Source organism: Melospiza georgiana, chromosome 21 (assembly GCF_028018845.1).
Source record: "Melospiza georgiana isolate bMelGeo1 chromosome 21, bMelGeo1.pri, whole genome shotgun sequence".
Taxonomy (NCBI): domain Eukaryota; kingdom Metazoa; phylum Chordata; class Aves; order Passeriformes; family Passerellidae; genus Melospiza; species Melospiza georgiana.
In genome coordinates this window covers 4426472-4443445 of record NC_080450.1, presented here as the reverse complement: position 1 = coordinate 4443445, position 16974 = coordinate 4426472, and the positions used below count along the sequence as shown (strand labels likewise).

The following is a 16974-nucleotide window of genomic DNA, read 5'->3' as shown; positions in this document are numbered from 1 at the left end:
ACTTTGCTCCAGCAGAGAAGTATTTACTAATGGGGTTTAACTCTAGCAAAGCCAAATTATGACTGCTGAGAAACACAGCAAATTCTATCAAATTAATAGAATCAACAGAAATGAAAACCCACATAATTCTCCTCCTTTCAGGACAAGTTAGCAGAAAACGGGATCATAAAGCATTTAAGCATAGTGTTGAGTAAGGATGTAGGTTAGGAAATGTCACTGCAAACAGGTGGTTTTGGCTTTGAGAAATGTCTACAGCTCTTCTGGGCAGTGCCATGCTCAACACGTGGTACCAGCATCACCAATTTGTAGGGCATGAAATGCATCCCTTCAACTATAAGATATGGTTGACATGAAAATAGGTACTTGGAGTTCATCATTGGCTCTTACATGAGGGAAGTGAGGAATTTCCCTGGAAATCAGAGTGTTGCCCAACTGTGCAGTATGTGCATTTTCAGTGTTTTTTTAAAGATACCAAGACCTAGAATCCAATCAATTTTGTATATGCTGTATGAATTTACATCATTGCTCACTATACTGTTTTGAAAGTGCAAAAACCTGTGGGTTCTAATGGCAGCCACTATTTTTAGGACTGCTCCAGAGAAACAATCAAACATGTAACGACAGAACGAAATTATGACGGGAAGGCATTTATGGTTGGGCAATAAAGCACAACCATGGGGAGGACAAATACAGCACAAAGGCAAAACTTTGGGGACCTCACTGCTGAACGTGAAATGTTGTAGTGAGGTGGGGATTGGGCTTTTCTGCTGGGCCAACAGAGGACATGGGGAAACGGCCTCAAGCTGAGACGGGGGAGATTCAGATTGAAGATTATCATGGTTTGGTGCGTCAGGCTTTGGGAAGGGCTGCCCAGGGAGGTGGTGGAGTCCCCATGGCTGGAGCTGCTCAGGAGGAGCTGGACCTGGCGTGGGTGCTGTGGTTTGGTGTTACAGTGGCAGTGCCGGACGGACCGGGTGACCGTAAAGGCCTCTTGCAAATCTGATGACTCCATCATTCTGGGGCAGAACGAAATTATGGGGGAAAACATTTATGGTTGGGCAATAAAGGCACAAACACGGCGGTCACTCGGCCCCAAGACAGCACGGCCTTCGCCTCGGGTCTGGGCCCGGCGGAGCCGGAGCCGGAGCCGGAGCGGAGCCGGAGCCGGAGCCGGAGCCGGAGCCGGAGCCGGAGCCGGAGCCGGAGCCGGAGCCGGAGCCGGAGCCGGGGCTAGAGCGGAGCCGGAGCTAGAGCCGGAGCCGCTCCGCCAGGCACAGTCGCGGCCGCTGAGCGCCGCTGGCGACATCCCCGCTGTCGCGACAGGCGGGGGGCGGGCGGCGCCCGTGTCCTGGCAACGGCCCCGGGCCGCTTCCGCTTCCGCCGCCCCGCGCATCCCGCGGCGCCGCTCCGAGCCCGCCGAGCGCCCCGGCCCCGGCTCCGCCGGCAGCTCCCGGGCGGGCCGAGGGCCGGAGCTCGCTGTCCGCTCCGCCCCGTGTGCCCCGCGACCAGGCGCAGCCGGGGCCGTGCGTTCGCGCCCTCCCGGCGCCAGGGACAGCGGCAGGAGGAGCCCGGGCACGGCCGGCGCCGCGCAAGGCCCGGGCGGGCGGGCGGAGGAGCCCCAGCGGAACGCTGCCGTCGGTCCGATGCGGCGCAGGTCGGTGCCGAGCCGTGAGGAGGGATTGGAAGATGGTGCGTGAAGCTGCGCCTTGGCTCCCTGAGCGAAGGGGCCGTTGCGGGGCTCGCCCCGCCGCCTGCCCGGGAGGTGCGAGGGGCTAGGCCGGGGAGCGCAGGGATGGAGGGCTCGGGCGATGCCTCCCCCGCCGGGGCCGACTGGCGCCTGGTGCTGTGGACCCTGTGCTCCGTGCTGCTGCCCGTGCTCATCACGGCCTGGTGCAGCTTCCAGCGGTCGCGGCGGCAGCTGCTGATCCGGGACATCTTCCGCAAGAGCAAGCACGACTGGCACTACACGGACCTGTTCGGGTCGCCCTCGTACTGCTGCGTGTGCGCCCAGCACATCCTGCGCGGCGCCTTCTGCAGCTGCTGCGGGCTGCGCGTCTGCGAGCCCTGCCTGAAGGAGGCGGACCGGCGCTTCCTCTGCAAGGAGATCATGATGAGGGGCACCGCCGGGGCCCCCAGCTCCATGCCGCACCACTGGATCAGGGGCAATGTCCCTCTCTGCAGCTGCTGCATGGTCTGCAAACAACAGTGCGGCACGCAGCCCAAGCTCTGCGACTACAGGTACTGCAAGGCGGTCTGACAGCGTGGGAGCACTGCAGTGCCATGTCAGTGTTGTGTTTTCTACAGGGTTGTTGGGAGACCACACCCCAAAAGAGATCCTGCAGTAGTCAGATAAGATACTATTAAAAAAAAAAACCAGCTTCAGAGAACCTAAAATTAAAATGGGTGCTTGTGAGTCATAGATTAAGAGTGTGGCATTGCATCTCACGTCCACTTGCTCTCTTAATTGCATTACTCCAGCATGATGTGCAGGCTGCTGTATAATTACATACTAGAGACTCTCAGTGTCCAAGGGAGTTTGTATTTTAGGGGATGGTATTAGGAAGTTTCTGATAAATTTGTTGGTTGTACAGTGGATAGCCCGAGCAGTTTGACTGGCACAGCTCACAGTTCAGAAAACCAAAGTGGGCATCTCAAAATTGGCATCTGCTCTGTGTAAATAGAGCAAACAATGTTCTGTAGAGGTTTCAGGTTCATTTTTAAGGATGCTCAAAACAGCTAAAGAGCAGTAAGCTACCGCAATATATTGATAAAGATTGTGTTAAGATTGTTTTAAAAATATAATGGACCATGACATGGACTTGCACTGTCATTAGTAAGGTTGCTTGCAAAGTTTTCAGTGCCAAAATGCAATGACAGGTGCCCCAGTGTGTTACTTCAGCCTACTCAGAGGATCTTTTCAGCCTAGATTCTGCCAGCTTTTTCTTTGCTTCTACGTGATACTGTCAAACTCCTTGGGAAGTAAGCAGAATTACAGAGAAGAAGAGCAGATTATCAGAAACAAAACCTTGAGAGTGTGTGTGGGAGAGGGAAGGGCAGGAATTTGGAGGCAAATGGGAAAGGAAGGAAGAAGAGGAAAAGAGAGTCAGAGCATAGGCCAAGTGTCATTGATACTCTAGATGTGCGTTGGATTAGTCAGGAGCACTCCAAAAATAGCTTTCCCAGCTGCTTAAATCAAGGCTTTGGATGTAGTAAATGAGGATTAACATTCTGCAGAGGCTGGAAGTGGATATTGCAGTATTTCCTCTTGTTCTAGTCTTGTTTTCCAGGACAGCTTTTAGAATAGGTCATGAAGCAAAGCAGTTTTGCATAACTAAATCCCATCAGCCTTGTACACTTCTGTGTAATCTTTTAGGTTTCATGTGTGAAGGGGTATTATCAATCTTAAGGAATGTATTCATTCGTGACTTGCCTCACTGTATTGAATTGAGCTCCAGTATTTTATCTGTGCTCTCTAAGATGAACAGGGGTTGAGGTTCTTTTACAGGTTTTCAGTGTCATTGTTAATATTACAAGCAGGAGCATATTTATAGCACCTATTTTTTAATTAAAAAGAACTGAATTCGTCTAAAACTGTTGGATTTTTTTCCCAGCAGAATTCAAATCTTTCCTAGACCTGCAAGCACATGACCAAATTTATGTAATTTTCTATAGCCAATACATAATCTTCCAGGGAGTGAAAATATTACTTATAATGGTGCATGTGAACATAAATATTTTGACAAAAGTCTAAAATAAATGAGCAAAATCACTGTGCCTGTTTGAAGATTGTTTTCAGGTGTTCTGGTCTTTTTTCAGGTGTGTGTGGTGTCAGTACACTGTGCATGATGAATGCATGGTGGATAGTTTGAGGACTGAGGATTGTACCTTTGGAGAATTCAAAGACTTAATTATTCCACCCTACTATTTGTCTGCAATCAACCAGATGCGTAAAGAGAAAAGAACCAGCTATGAAAAGGTAATGGCCTGCTGCTTCTTGGGTTTAGAATATACCAAAACAACAACCAAATAAACCCACAGACAGACCTTGAAATTTGAACTCTTACATTGTGACAGTAGCAATTGTCAGGTAAATGTTTCAAGATCTGTTAAGAACTTGCTGTGTTAATTCAGAGATGTTTGTCATTTTACTAACGTGGTTGTTGAAATATAAGCAGATGTGGATTTGTCTACCTTACTTCCTTGAATTTTTGTGAGTTTTTTACTGCTTTGTTCATAGCATTGTAGTATTCATTGTCCTGAGCACTGCAGAATCTTCGGCCTTGATGTGTCAGAAGTATTTGTGTTTTGTCTACTTCAGACTAACTGGTGACTTTCTCATTTCAGCCCTTGCAGGGGATGGGGCTCAGAGCAAGGTTGTAAACATTTTCAGATGTGCAGTATTTGTGTGACTGACTGGTTTTTACCTTTTGCAGGTGGTCCCTTACTGCAGTAAGCACTGGATGCCAATAATGGTGCTGGCCAATACTCGCAGTGGAACCAACATGGGTGAAATATTTCTAGGAGAATTTAAAATGCTGCTGAACCCTGTTCAGGTATTCACAGTGCAAAGCCACCATAACAAAACCAAGGTTTAGATCAGAATAGATATCATCTTGTTTTCACAATGGCTGTAGGGTCTGTGGAAGACAGAGGCTTCTCCCAGCCCCAAGTTTGTTAGGATTCTAATACCAGTCCATTTTTTTTGCTTATGGTAATACATGCAGTAATTCAGTCAGAATTACTGCTTGTATTACCAGTATTACCAATTTACTGCATGTATTACCATATTACCAATTCAGTGGTACCAAAAGTATACCACTTTTGAAACAGTGTACACTTTTTAGAAAATAACCCATTTAAATCTTCTTTATAGGCAACCTGTATTTGAATCCTCACTTTATGTGTGGAAATGTCAGCCCTGACAGTTTTTCTTTGTGTAGTTGCTTTCCCCTTAAAATCCCCTGGGATGGCTCAGGATGTTGTGTAAGGCAGGCAGTTGTTCTTGGATTTCCTGGCTGCACCTTAATACTCTTCCTTTGAAGCTCAAAACCCAGCTGTAAAATACAGCCCAAGAGAAATCACTGTGTTTCTGTTTCAAATGCATCCCAAAAAGGCTTTAAAGAATAAACCTCTTTGTGTGCTGAGTATTTTAAAATTACTTTTATCTGAAGTCTTTCATCTTTACAGAATTCATCTTCATGCTTCTAGATACAGACTGTTCCAAGGACTCTGTCAGCTCAGTTTATCAATGCCATTTAATCCTAGGGAGGCAGCTGGTGCTCTGTTGTGAATTTGGGAAACAAATCCTGCTTATGAAAGTCAAGACAACTCATTTGCTAATGTAATATTGCAAATGGAGAATATTTGTTTTGCATTAGAGTTAACTTCTTGAAGTTGTTTATCTGTGAGGCAAATCCTGAGTCCTGTTCTGTGAACTTACAGAATTCCTTATTTTCCTTTATTCTAGGTTTTTGATCTCAGCAAAATTGCACCTGCTAAAGCTCTCCAGCTCTGCACTTGGCTGCCCTGCAATGCTGTCAGGGTTCTGGTCTGTGGTGGGGATGGCACAGTGGGCTGGGTCCTGGATGCAATTGATGAAATGAAGATAAAGGTATTGTGTTTTAAATTAAAAGGTGACATGAGTTTTGGTGTTGCCAAAGTTCTACCTCTCATCTCTTACCTGCATTTATTGCCTTCATCTTCCTGAATAGGCTCACAGAGGAATATTTGCATAATTGCTTATTCATATTGGAAAAGGGTGTGGGAAATGCATCTTATTATTCCTTGTAGTTAAAGGAAAATATGAACACTTTAGATTTTAATTTATATTAATAGTAGTTCTTTTCTGCAAAACAAGGAGAGAACAAGCTGCTGGATATTTTCTGCATTGTTTTTTCCTCTTTGTCTGAACAGATTTATATTGTCATAGATGGTATTGCTGATATTGGCTGGTGTGCTCTGACTGCTCCCTTCTCCCAGGACACTCAGTGTTTTATTATAACCTCATCATTTTGCCAGCTATTCTGGTTATGTTGCCAGTGCATAAATGAGTGCAGTCATTTGCTTCTGCTCCTTGTCATATGTTCTGAAGAGTCTGTCTGTCTGCAGCCTTGCCTATTAGCTGCAAGTAGAGGAGAAAAAAACAAACTCTGTTTACTGTGGATTTGAAATGGAAGATGTTCTCATTTATGGGGTGCTCCTAAGACCTCCTGAGAAAATTAAGAATGTAAAATAATTTTAATAAACTTTATTGCTTAACCTAATAAACTTTTTCTCTTGTGCTGAAAGAAAAAAAGTTTTTATATCAAAGTTTTTTACTGCAGCTTTCTTGTTAATACATAAAATGTTATTACAACTTCATGCATAGTCCAACAACCTCTTTGAGAATTATTGTGTGCTGATGAAGTAGAAATAAAGTAACTATTAAGGTTAATGAATATGAGTATATGGTTGTGTGGTCCTGGGCACTTGATACATTGTCCCTCAGTGCTGATATAGTTGATGAAATCTGGGTTTTTCTTTGTCCTGTTCAAATTGAGTCATTGGTATTAGGTAAACTGTAGAGATTTATCAGCAAAACCTTTTTCTTATTAGCAGTAGGTTATTTGCTCCCTTCATTTATCTTGACTCTCAAATACAGGTTGATACCTGGCTGATAACCTTTCTGGATAAAACAGTAACCAAAGTGCCAGTTTACTGCAAGTGCTTTTCACAGCTGAGTTGCAAAGGCCACAGTACAGCTGAAGTAATTGTTCACCCTCCTGTGGTCAGGAGAGCCAAGGCCTTTGCCAAGGGGACTGTTCTGAGCAGCTCCTGTCACTGTGCTCTGCAGAGCTGCTCTTCACCTGCTCCATGTGTGGGTGACAGCCTGAAACTGAGACCCTGACTGTGCTCCTTGGAGTGTCTGTGTTTCTGTGTGTGGCTGAGCACTGGTACTCTGTGCATTTGTTGTTTAGACCTAACCTCACTCAGTCTTGTAGGAGCATTTTGGTGTCTTGTTGCAGTTCACAGCCACGTGTGTTACATCTCTCAGTGTTCCTGTCACTTCCCAGATCCAAAGCATCATTCCTGGGAAGGAATACTCTGCTCAGTGTTCATAAATGTGTTGTTCCCATATTGTGTTTGTATCTCTTTCCTTCTCACAATGATTTAACATTTCCTTCCTTTACCTTATGTCTGGGTAAGTAGCTCAATGTGCCACCTGCTCTGCCAGCCCAGAGCTCTGCTCTGTTACAGGCTGCTGGGAAGGTGAATTGATCTAACCTGAGCACTGGGGATGGAAGGGAGGCAATGAGTGCTGGAGCAGGAGCTAATCTGCAGTGGTTTTGTGTCCTAGGGGCAAGAACGATATATCCCACAAGTGGCAGTTTTACCTCTGGGAACAGGGAATGACCTGTCTAATACTCTGGGCTGGGGTGCAGGTTATGCTGGAGAAGTCCCTGTAGAGCAGATCTTACGAAATGTCATGGAGGCAGATGGAATCAAACTAGACAGGTAAGGAACAGTGAAAAGATAAAATGTACAGAACCAAACACTGCTGTAGCTCTACTGATAGTCCATTGCAGCAGTTTCTTTACATAAACACAAGTATTGCCAGGAGCTACAACCTAACTGAGGTCTGAATTTAGTCTTTTAGTTGTCCTACAGGGCTTAACTCTTTCATTATTTAACTAAATTTGAGTGTTTTGCCTTAATCCCAGTATACATAAGAGATTCCTAGCTACAGCTTTGATACTGAGGACTGTCTGTCTCAATCTAAGTACCAACTGTTGTTTTTCAGATGGAAGGTTCAAGTAACAAACAAAGGATACTACAACTTAAGGAAACCAAAGGTATTGTTTGCAAGTATAATATGAATTCTGTTAAATACTCTATGTTTGTCTTTTTTTGTTGTTGTTATCAACTTCCCATTAAACACTCTGAATTTTAAACCCTAATAATGATTTTTAACAAGGCATATAATAACGATTTTTAATAATGTTTTTTAACAAGGCATAATTGGAAGTTCTGTCTTACAGGTATTCACAATGAACAACTACTTCTCTGTAGGACCTGATGCTCTTATGGCTCTGAATTTCCATGCCCATCGTGAGAAAACTCCCTCTCTGTTTTCCAGCAGAATCATCAATAAGGTGTGTTTGCTAAAGGGGCATTTCCTCCTTGGAGTTGTTGATTTGACTTCAGGCTATTTTAGGTTCACATTCCTTTACACTACATCCTTCTTGTCACTTTAAGAGTATGAATTAACTTTTCTTAGGGAAAGGGATTCTATGGGTAAAACATGTTGGCACACCCACTCATGAGTGTTCTGCCTTGCCTCTGCTTGCTTAGAAAATTTGCTGTTTGCTCATTTTTTGCTCAGAATTTCTCATTTGCTTTGAAACCTCATGAGTTAAGTGCTTATTCCCTTTTCAAGTGGAAATCTAGTTTCTTATGCAAGTTGTAGCTCATTTCATGAGGAAGGTCTAGTTCAAGGATGTGGAAATATATTATGTGTATGTTTTAGATAAGGTTTGCACAGCCATAACTATACATAAATATTTCAAATAGTGTTCCTATGTATTATCTTTTTCTAACAATATTTTCTTTTATCCCCATTTTGTTTGGGGGTTTTTTTTGTAGGCTGTTTATTTTTTTTATGGAACCAAAGACTGCTTAGTACAAGAATGTAAAGATCTTAACAAAAAGGTTGAGGTAAGTTTTTTAACTTGCTTATTCTCTGGACAGTCAGTGAAGTGTAAAAACTTATCTTGTGAAAGAAAAGGAGAGAAGCTTTGCTCTTTACCATATTTACACTTAATGATATTTGTGTGAGGGTGGCTGTGGCCTTGTAGTATTTTTGTGTTCCCTTTGCTATCTGCAGCTTACTTCATGGAATTCATGTCTTTGGGCTTACAGCAAATTCCTGACTTTTTTCCTGGCCTTGACTCAGTTCTATGAGTGCAAGCACTGATATTCAGCTATAGTTTGCCATAGCACTAGAGGCTTACATAAGTGAGAATTCCTTTTTTCTTTTCTCTACTAATAGAAATTTACTGTCTGATTTCTTAAAGATTTTTTTAAATATGTAAAGAAAACACATTTTGTTGGTGCAGGGCCAATTTTTCTTTAAGTGGAAGCCTATTGAATGCATAAAGTAGATAAGTTCTATTGAAGTACTGAATTTGATCCACAGTAATTAACTTCTGCTTGTCTTTTAAAGCTAGAGTTGGATGGTGAGAGGATTGAGTTGCCCAATTTGGAAGGCATCATTGTGCTGAATATTGGATACTGGGGAGGTGGCTGCAGGCTCTGGGAAGGAATGGGGGATGAACCTTATCCTTTGGCAAGGTACAGAGGGCATTTTTTGCTTTGTTTTTTCCTTTAACAGTTCTTGCAGTGTAAGGAATTCCCTCAGCAGATTGTGCTTTAGTAGGCAGGCTTGTCTGCAGGCTGGAAGGATTCCTTGGGACAGGCTATCTCACATTTGTTTATTTTCCTTGGAATAAAGCCATCCTATACATCAAGGGGGTTTTAAGACTATCTCAAAATGTCTGGCATGACAGACAGCAGAAGCATTGGAGAGAGAGGCTATTAACAATACAGTGAGCCTTCAAAAAGTAGAAGATAGATCCATTTAAGAATCTAAAATACCACATCTCATTAGAGGTTAAAATGGAAAGTAGAAAACAAAACATGTCCAAAATTTTGACTCCCATGTTGGGAGCAATATCAAAGAGAAAAATAACTTCAAACATTAATTATTCCCTGTTGTGACTTTCTTCTTCAGAAGGCATCTGTATAAATATACACATAGTTTTGTTACAAGGCTTACAATCCTGAATTTCTAAAAAATACTTGGGCATGGTCCTTACCCAGATCTAAAAAGTTAAGCCATTAAAAGATTTTATTTTTGATGAATATCTGACAGAAAATTGTACAAGTTTATGGAAGAGAAATCCACTGTGAGCCTTAAATGTGCACAATAAGCCTTGGAAAGTCATACATCCCTGATTTCAGAGGGCAGCTCAGGTGTGCTGACTGGTGAATTGCTCCATAGCTGTTTGATGGCTTTCTTTGCTGCTCAGTGGGGTTTGTGCTCCAGCACAAAAACATAAATGTATTGGTGGCACAACATTTGTCTTCTCTCTGGGAATAGCAGTAAGAGGACATAATATTTGGGGATATGTGCTGGAGCTCATCAGCTCACTGAAAGAAGTCTCATTTTTTCATTTCATAGACATGATGATGGACTTCTGGAGGTTGTTGGTGTTCATGGTTCTTTCCACTGTGCCCAGATCCAGGTGAAACTGGCAAATCCTGTTCGCCTAGGGCAGGCACACACAGTGAGGGTAAGTGCTGCTTAGGCACCTGTTCTCCTAAATATTTTTTAATACACAATACAGAATCTCAAGCACTCAACTGCTTGAATCAGATCTGAAGTTGCAGTTTGCAGTTGAAATGGATATTTCTCTTGTTTAGTAAAAATGTATTATGTCATAATACACAGACCTCTGTTGCTGTGGTTGGTGGCCTGTGAGTGCCACTCAGTTTCTCCCTGGCCAGGCTGTGAATGTGTATTGCAGCTGTAAAAGGTGATTTCAGCCCCTTTGAACTGCTGTGGTTGTATTGCTGTTTGGTACAGCTGTTTTGATTGCTGGGTTGTGTTGTGTTTGGTACAGCTGTTTTGATTGCTGTGTTTGGTACAGCTGTTGTGATTGCTGGGTTGTGTTGTGTTTGGTACAGCTGTTTTGATTGCTGGGTTGTGTTGTGTTTGGTACAGCTGGTTTGATTGCTGGGTTGTGTTGTGTTTGGTACAGCTGTTTTGATTGCTGGGTTGTGTTGTGTTTGGTACAGCTGTTTGATTGCTGGGTTGTGTTGTGTTTGGTACAGCTGTTTTGATTGCTGGGTTGTGTTGTTTGGTACAGCTGTTTGATTGCTGTGTTTGGTACAGCTGTTGTGATTGCTGGGTTGTGTTGTGTTTGGTACCAGCTGATCCTGAAGAGCTCCAAGATGCCGATGCAGGTGGATGGGGAGCCCTGGGCACAGGGGCCCTGCACTGTCACCATCACTCACAAGACCCATGCTCTGATGTTGTACCACTCTGGGGAGCAGACAGATGATGATGATGCCTCCAGCCTGTCAGAGTGACACCAGGGCAGGGAGCAGCTGGATCAAGACCTGGAGATTTTGTGGAATTGGGATTTGATGTGCGGCAGTGAGGAACTTCAGCTCGTTAAAACACCAATGTCTGATCTGGACTGAGGTTTATCAACTAAGGTTCATACTTGTGAATGAACTAGAGCTGAGGAAAAAGCCATGCTTCTGCACTCATGGAAACTTTCACAGCTGAATTACCACCACTGGTTTGCTTTAGCTTGGTGGGGATGCCCTCCAGCCTTTCCAGCTGGAACATGTTCCTCTCGTGGCTGGAAAGGGACGGATGCTGCAGCCCTTCCTTGCTGTGCAATCAGGTCTCTGCACATACACAGCACAGTGTTTCAGAGAGATGTTTCATACCCTTGGAAAGGGGAACAGCTGGGGTTTGACCTGCTTCCACCTGCCCCAGAGCAGTTCCAGAGCAGAAAACCAGCCCAAGCAGAATATGGGTTGATGTTGTGACAGCAGCCTGCTCCTGGCTGCCATCTCTGCCTGGGAGCAAGAGCAGTAACTCTGTGCACCTGCTCATGCAATGCATTTCTGATAAGCTTCACTGGGAGAGTAGAGGATCTGGGAGCTCTGGGGAAGGTACTCAACAAGAAAATTGCTTTTGGACCAAAGGTTTCTGGAAATGTTATTTAGGAAATGTCCTTTTTCAGTGGCTTTGTAAGCCAAAGAGTACCCTGAGGTCTTGAGTCCCCAACATACAATTCAAAATACTTGTACCATGAATTGCACTGAATGATCCTGTGACTTGACTTTGCTTCAGCTCAGTGAGAGACTAATTCCAGTTTTTGTAAGTAGCAACATCATAGTTTTTGGGCAGGCTTTTTGGAGGAAAACTTGGACAAAGGAGCATCTTCTTTAGCTGTTTAGAGAGAAGGGTTTTAAAGAAATTATGATGATTGGCAAATGTGGGGTATTTTTTAAAAACTTGTTGAAGAACGTGGCTCATAATTACCTGAGAATGATCAGTACTGTCAGTCTGTTAACTTGTAATTGTAAGTGTGGAGGTTGAGAGCTGAGTTTGCAGAGGTGCCATTCGTGTGTAGGATTTGATTGTGGAAAAAAGCATGGAAGCATTTGTTTTCTGACTGGCTCTTAGGTGGTAAGAGATGCCTTGTTGGTTACCCTCATTTCCCTTATGGGTAGAAAGGGGGAAAAAGATGAGAGGTTGATCCTGGTCGTGGAGGTTCAGAACACCCACAAGAGCACACAGGGACTGTCTGGTATGTCTGAAGCTTCTCAGGTTAAAAGCTTCTCAGGTGAAAACATCTTCATGGTTAACAAAAGTAGAAGATCTTATTCCTGCTCTTTTTGTTGTAAGAATTTTGAGCCTGCAGCAGGTGAGAACTGAGTTGAGGTTTAAAATAGCTCACTGAGTAAATTCAGTTTAGTTACTGAAGGTGCTCTTCCAAGTAGGAAGAGAATTTATGCTGTGTAAGCCAAGATTATAAGAAGGTGAAGGCTTTGGTCTGAAGTTTGAATGTTGCTGCTTTTGTCATGATCCCCCAGTTTTTAAATTTTCTTTATGCTGACTGAAAATGAGACCATTGGGTAAAGTAGGCTATGTTTCTAGGTTTTTTAAAATGAAACCATTTTTCAAAAACCTGTAAAATGATGTTTGCATTAGCACTGAATGATCTATTTATATTTTAAAATAATTTATTGAAACTTGGCAAAGTCAGTATTTTTAAAACCTTCAACTGTAATCCTCTTTGGAAAGCATTTTTAACTTGATGGTATTCCTTGTAGAAAGTGTATGTACTAGAACTTCAATACTACTGATTCTCAGTGAATTTATAGCAGTCTGAAAATGTGATTAGAGTGTAATGAACTGTAAAGCAGAAGCCATTTGTAAATTCCATATTCATTAGCCTTATATGCATAACTTTAATTATTTTATTGTATGTAAATAGAGATGAAAAATAATAGTAAAATATATGTAAAAAGTGTTTAAAATACTTTAAGTATGCTATGCTAGATTAATCCATTACCTTTTTTATTTTAGTTATGAGCTTCAATTTGTATTAGCTTCAAAAATCATACCAGTTATTATTTTTTTAATGACATGTAACCATCAGCACCCTAAAAGTATTTAAGTTCTATGCTGTAGTTTTTATGTAACTGTGGTTTACAAACAAATGAGGAATCTGTGGAAAAGCAGGGTATGTGCTCTGAAAAGCAGTGTTTGAAATGACACCACTGGCTACTTTAAACTGTACATAATGCAGTTCAGACTTCCCTGAAGTTGATCAGATGATTATTCAAATTGGCTTGAATAATCAATTTGAATAATATTGGTTTATAGCCCAAGAACCTTGAACTGTTGAAAAACGTCACTCTTTTCACTTCTGACATCTAGAAAAAAATAATTGATGCCAAGGTTGGAAGTGTCCCTGTGTTCCCACAGGTGAGTGGGGCTGTTTGTGCTCCCTCCCACTGCAGCTTTTCATGGGTCCAGTCCAGCATGTGTGACATCCCCTGGGAAGGGTAAATCCATCATTCCTGCTGGAGGAACAAAGTGAAAGTAGCATTTAACTGGGTGCTTGTTTGGGACAACCCCTGCTCTGTGGTCTTGGTTTTGGAGGTGAAGTCTGTGTCTCACCAATGGACTGTGAGTGATGGCAGCAAATGTGGCCCTGGGGAAGCCTCTTGTGGAATTGTACCTGTGGTTTAGAGAACATTCTGTAAGGCTGAAGTGTCCACTGGGAGTCTATAGCTGTCATCATTTGTGTGGCAAAAAAAGGTCTTGTAAAACAGAGTCAGGCCTGGCGTCTGTGGGAAGCCTTGCTGTTTCCAGCTGTTCTTTGCTTTCAATGTTTCCTCCTTTCTGGTGTGTTGCAAATTGGGTTAAAGCCTGTTTGGAATGGCTTTGAGGGAGCTGTTTCCTGTTTTAGCCCAGTTTGCCCTCAGCAATGAGCTCCCAGACTGTCTGGCAGCAGGAATGGACTTGGCTGATTTGTATCAGAGCTGGAGCTGCCCAGTGTGCATTGTGAATATAAACTGCTCCATGCTTTTTCAGTGTTGTAGGTGCATAGAGCACCATTTCAAACAGCTCCTCCATCCAAGGAGTTGCTCCTTGTAGGCTGGAGCCCTGGAAATCCCCACACTAAATTCTCTGTGTGGGAGAGGGAACTCTGCAGCTGGAGCTCCTGTCCTGCACTGAAGAGTTTTCCCTTGTCCTATTAATCATAAACATTGGAAAAATTGAGAAAACAATATTTCAAAAAGCCAGATAACAAACTGTTTCTTCTGCCAGTCTGTATATTATAGATTTGTGTAAAATGTACAGGGTAAACAGTAACACTGATTGTCAAGCACTTCAAAGTGAGTTCATGAAGTTTATTTTTAAGTTATATTGTTGCATCTAGTAGCAAGTTTGGTCAGATTCTGATAACTTTCTTTAATGTAGGTTCTCAGTCCTGTGACAGGCAATAGAAAAAGCATAAATCTGCTTGGAGAGCCCTTCTGTGGGTCAGCTCCTCTCCTGGCTCACAGTGCACTGTTCACTCACGTAGAGGATGTGCTGGGTATTTTTATGTGCACAGAACCTCCTGTCAAAGGCTTTGTCAGACAAGAAAATTGGAATGGCTTCACGCAGCTGTTCTTGGCCCAGTGACCCACCTGGTTGGCTTTTCCAGTCACCATCACCACCAGGACTCCAAAGGTTCCCCAATACCCCTGGCCTGTATTGAATATAATCTTTGTTCTCATTGCTGCTGGGAGGAACGTCCCTTTTCTCCACAGGTTCTGAGAACTGATCCTTGAAGGGTTTGGTTTCAATTGGCCAATTCCTTCTGGTTCTGTGCTACATTGCACTGAAGCTTTTACAGTGTGTGCTGCTGTATCTCACTGGTTAAATAAAAAGCTCTGCACCTTTAGCTGTGATCAGCACAATAGCATCAGTGTTAGAATAGTTACTGGTTTTTACTTGGCAACAAATGCTTTTGGTAGAGCAGCACTGTAACCCAGTTAGTCTCTGGGGGAGAGCAGGACACTTAAAAATCTGCATATGTTCTAACTGTACTGACTACTTTCTTCCTTTTGGAAAATAAAAAAAAATTAAGTCTTCAGTTGGAATTAAATTAGACTGTCTTCAAAAATACTAGGATGTAACTGATTCTTCTGAATGTCAACCACTGAATTTAAAATGCTGTTTTCTTCTGAGAAATGAGAGGTGCTTCTTGAGCACAGGGTGAGGCAGCAGAAACCACTTCTTCCTGTGGTAATTGAGTAAATGGAGAGAATTTACACATTCTTTATTTCAGCAATGCTGAGGCCACAGTTGTAAAGCACGATTTTGTCATCTAAGAGTGCTGAATACCCAATTCAGGCTTTGGGCATCTCAGGGAGATACTTCAGGCTGGAAAAAAGCCACATGCCTTGACTAAACCTAGTTGTGTTGTGCAGACTGACCTTGGCTGAGGATCTGGCCCTCAACTGTTCAAAAGTATGAATGTGCTCAAAATTGTACTTTTTAATGCTGCCCTGTGTCCTGTGCTGTGTCCCCCTACTGCTGTATGTAATTAATTCTTTGCATTGTTTAATTTGCAACTTGTTTGTAGATTTCAGCATAAAAATTGTATGGGAGTTTATTGCATTCTGTACCTTCAAGGTTTACATCCCTCAAAAGCCATTTTGTCTGCTACAAACTGCTGTAATCCTTTGAATACCTCCAGCCATCTTCTCTTTCTAGGATTTTTGTAGTTAAACAGAATGGATTTTTATTTTTGTAGCTTGTAACTTCAGTATGTATAGTAGTTGTTTAGTAAGTAGTGATCAGAATACTGTAAAATGTTGTTTTTAAGAGCTGTAACTTTTAATTAGTAATTGCTCCTTACAGGAAAATGTCAGCATGTTAACAGTTTAAAAAGAATATATTATTTAGTTACACATGCTGTGATGCTGCCACATGGGATTTATATTGAATGTTTGTCTATATGTTCTAAAGTGGCACTAAACAAGGAAAATATGAGCCTCAAGTGCAAGAAATAGCTCACAAAATAGGCAGTTTTCAATTGAGAAAGGTGACATTTGGAATTCAGTATTTTTTATTTCCCACAGAGCAGTAAGGAGTGATCAGTGGACTCTTAGCAGATCAGTTGTTTCCTTGTGGTGTAGTTTGTGTATTTAGTGCCCAAACGTGAGCAGACACTGCACCATTCCTGCCCCTCAGAGAGCAGAACCCCAGAGCAGCCCCACAGCTGTGCAGGATGTGAGGTCTTGCTTGCCATGAAAAAAACAGTTAGCATGAGCTTGGACCTCCAGAATAAAAGTTTAAATCAAAATTTGCAAATTTTTCCTTGCCATCAAGCCATGTTTTCAAACCTCAAACTGGTTTTCCTTTGGTTTTGAAGAGAGGGCAGGCTGAAATGGAAGGGTAAGGAGGTAATCCTGTAGAAGTCATTGTTAGAAAAGCAGAAATGCTGGTTTTATCTGCTGCAGAGGCACAGTGAGTGTGCTTCTGTCTCATACAAGTTGTGATGGTTGGTGCAGGGGTTACATGGGCACAGTGTGTGATTTGGGCCAGCTTCTGCCTGAGGAGCTGCAGCTTCAGTGGAGCCACAGAGCTGCCCCCTCTGTAGTTGCTGCACATTAACACAGGGAAACTGAAAACTCAGTTGTTGTACCATGGCCTCTCTCTGTGACTTGCACTCCCTAAAATTCTCTGTGCAGAAACATCTGCTCCGTATTCTTCATAGAAATTTGTAAATACAGATTTTTTCCCAGCACTGGCTCTGTTACTGAATTTCCTAATGCATCTGTTTGTCTCGTTATTTGTTCTGTATTTCTCTGTAGATTTAAGGGCGTGGATTAAAGTATTTAAACTCA

General features: G+C 42.8%; 1 protein-coding gene across 2 annotated transcripts; it reads left to right on the top strand.

Annotated features, from left to right (window-relative positions):
- Positions 1-1589: 1589 nt before the first annotated feature.
- DGKE (diacylglycerol kinase epsilon) lies at positions 1590-16974 on the top strand. Of its 2 annotated transcripts, none has more exons than XM_058038634.1 (11): positions 1590-2238; positions 3817-3976; positions 4434-4553; positions 5468-5611; positions 7337-7494; positions 7781-7832; positions 8019-8132; positions 8623-8694; positions 9203-9330; positions 10220-10331; positions 10972-16974. In XM_058038634.1, the coding sequence occupies exons 1-11, from the start codon at positions 1793-1795 to the stop codon at positions 11128-11130; spliced, it is 1665 nt and encodes a 554-aa protein (XP_057894617.1). In that variant the 5' UTR covers positions 1590-1792; the 3' UTR covers positions 11131-16974. The 2 variants fall into 2 exon arrangements, with proteins under 2 accessions (XP_057894617.1, XP_057894618.1); XM_058038635.1 differs by having other exon boundaries at positions 10934-11009.

Excerpts from the sequence above, each read along its gene's own strand:
- DGKE (XM_058038634.1), top strand. The coding sequence starts at position 1,793 with ATGGAGGGCTCGGGCGATGCCTCCCCCGCCGGGGCCGACTGGCGCCTG. Across the intron at positions 7,495-7,780 it reads GATGGAATCAAACTAGACAG|ATGGAAGGTTCAAGTAACAA; the intron begins GTAAGGAACAGT and ends GTTGTTTTTCAG. Across the intron at positions 8,133-8,622 it reads CCAGCAGAATCATCAATAAG|GCTGTTTATTTTTTTTATGG; the intron begins GTGTGTTTGCTA and ends TTTTTTTTGTAG.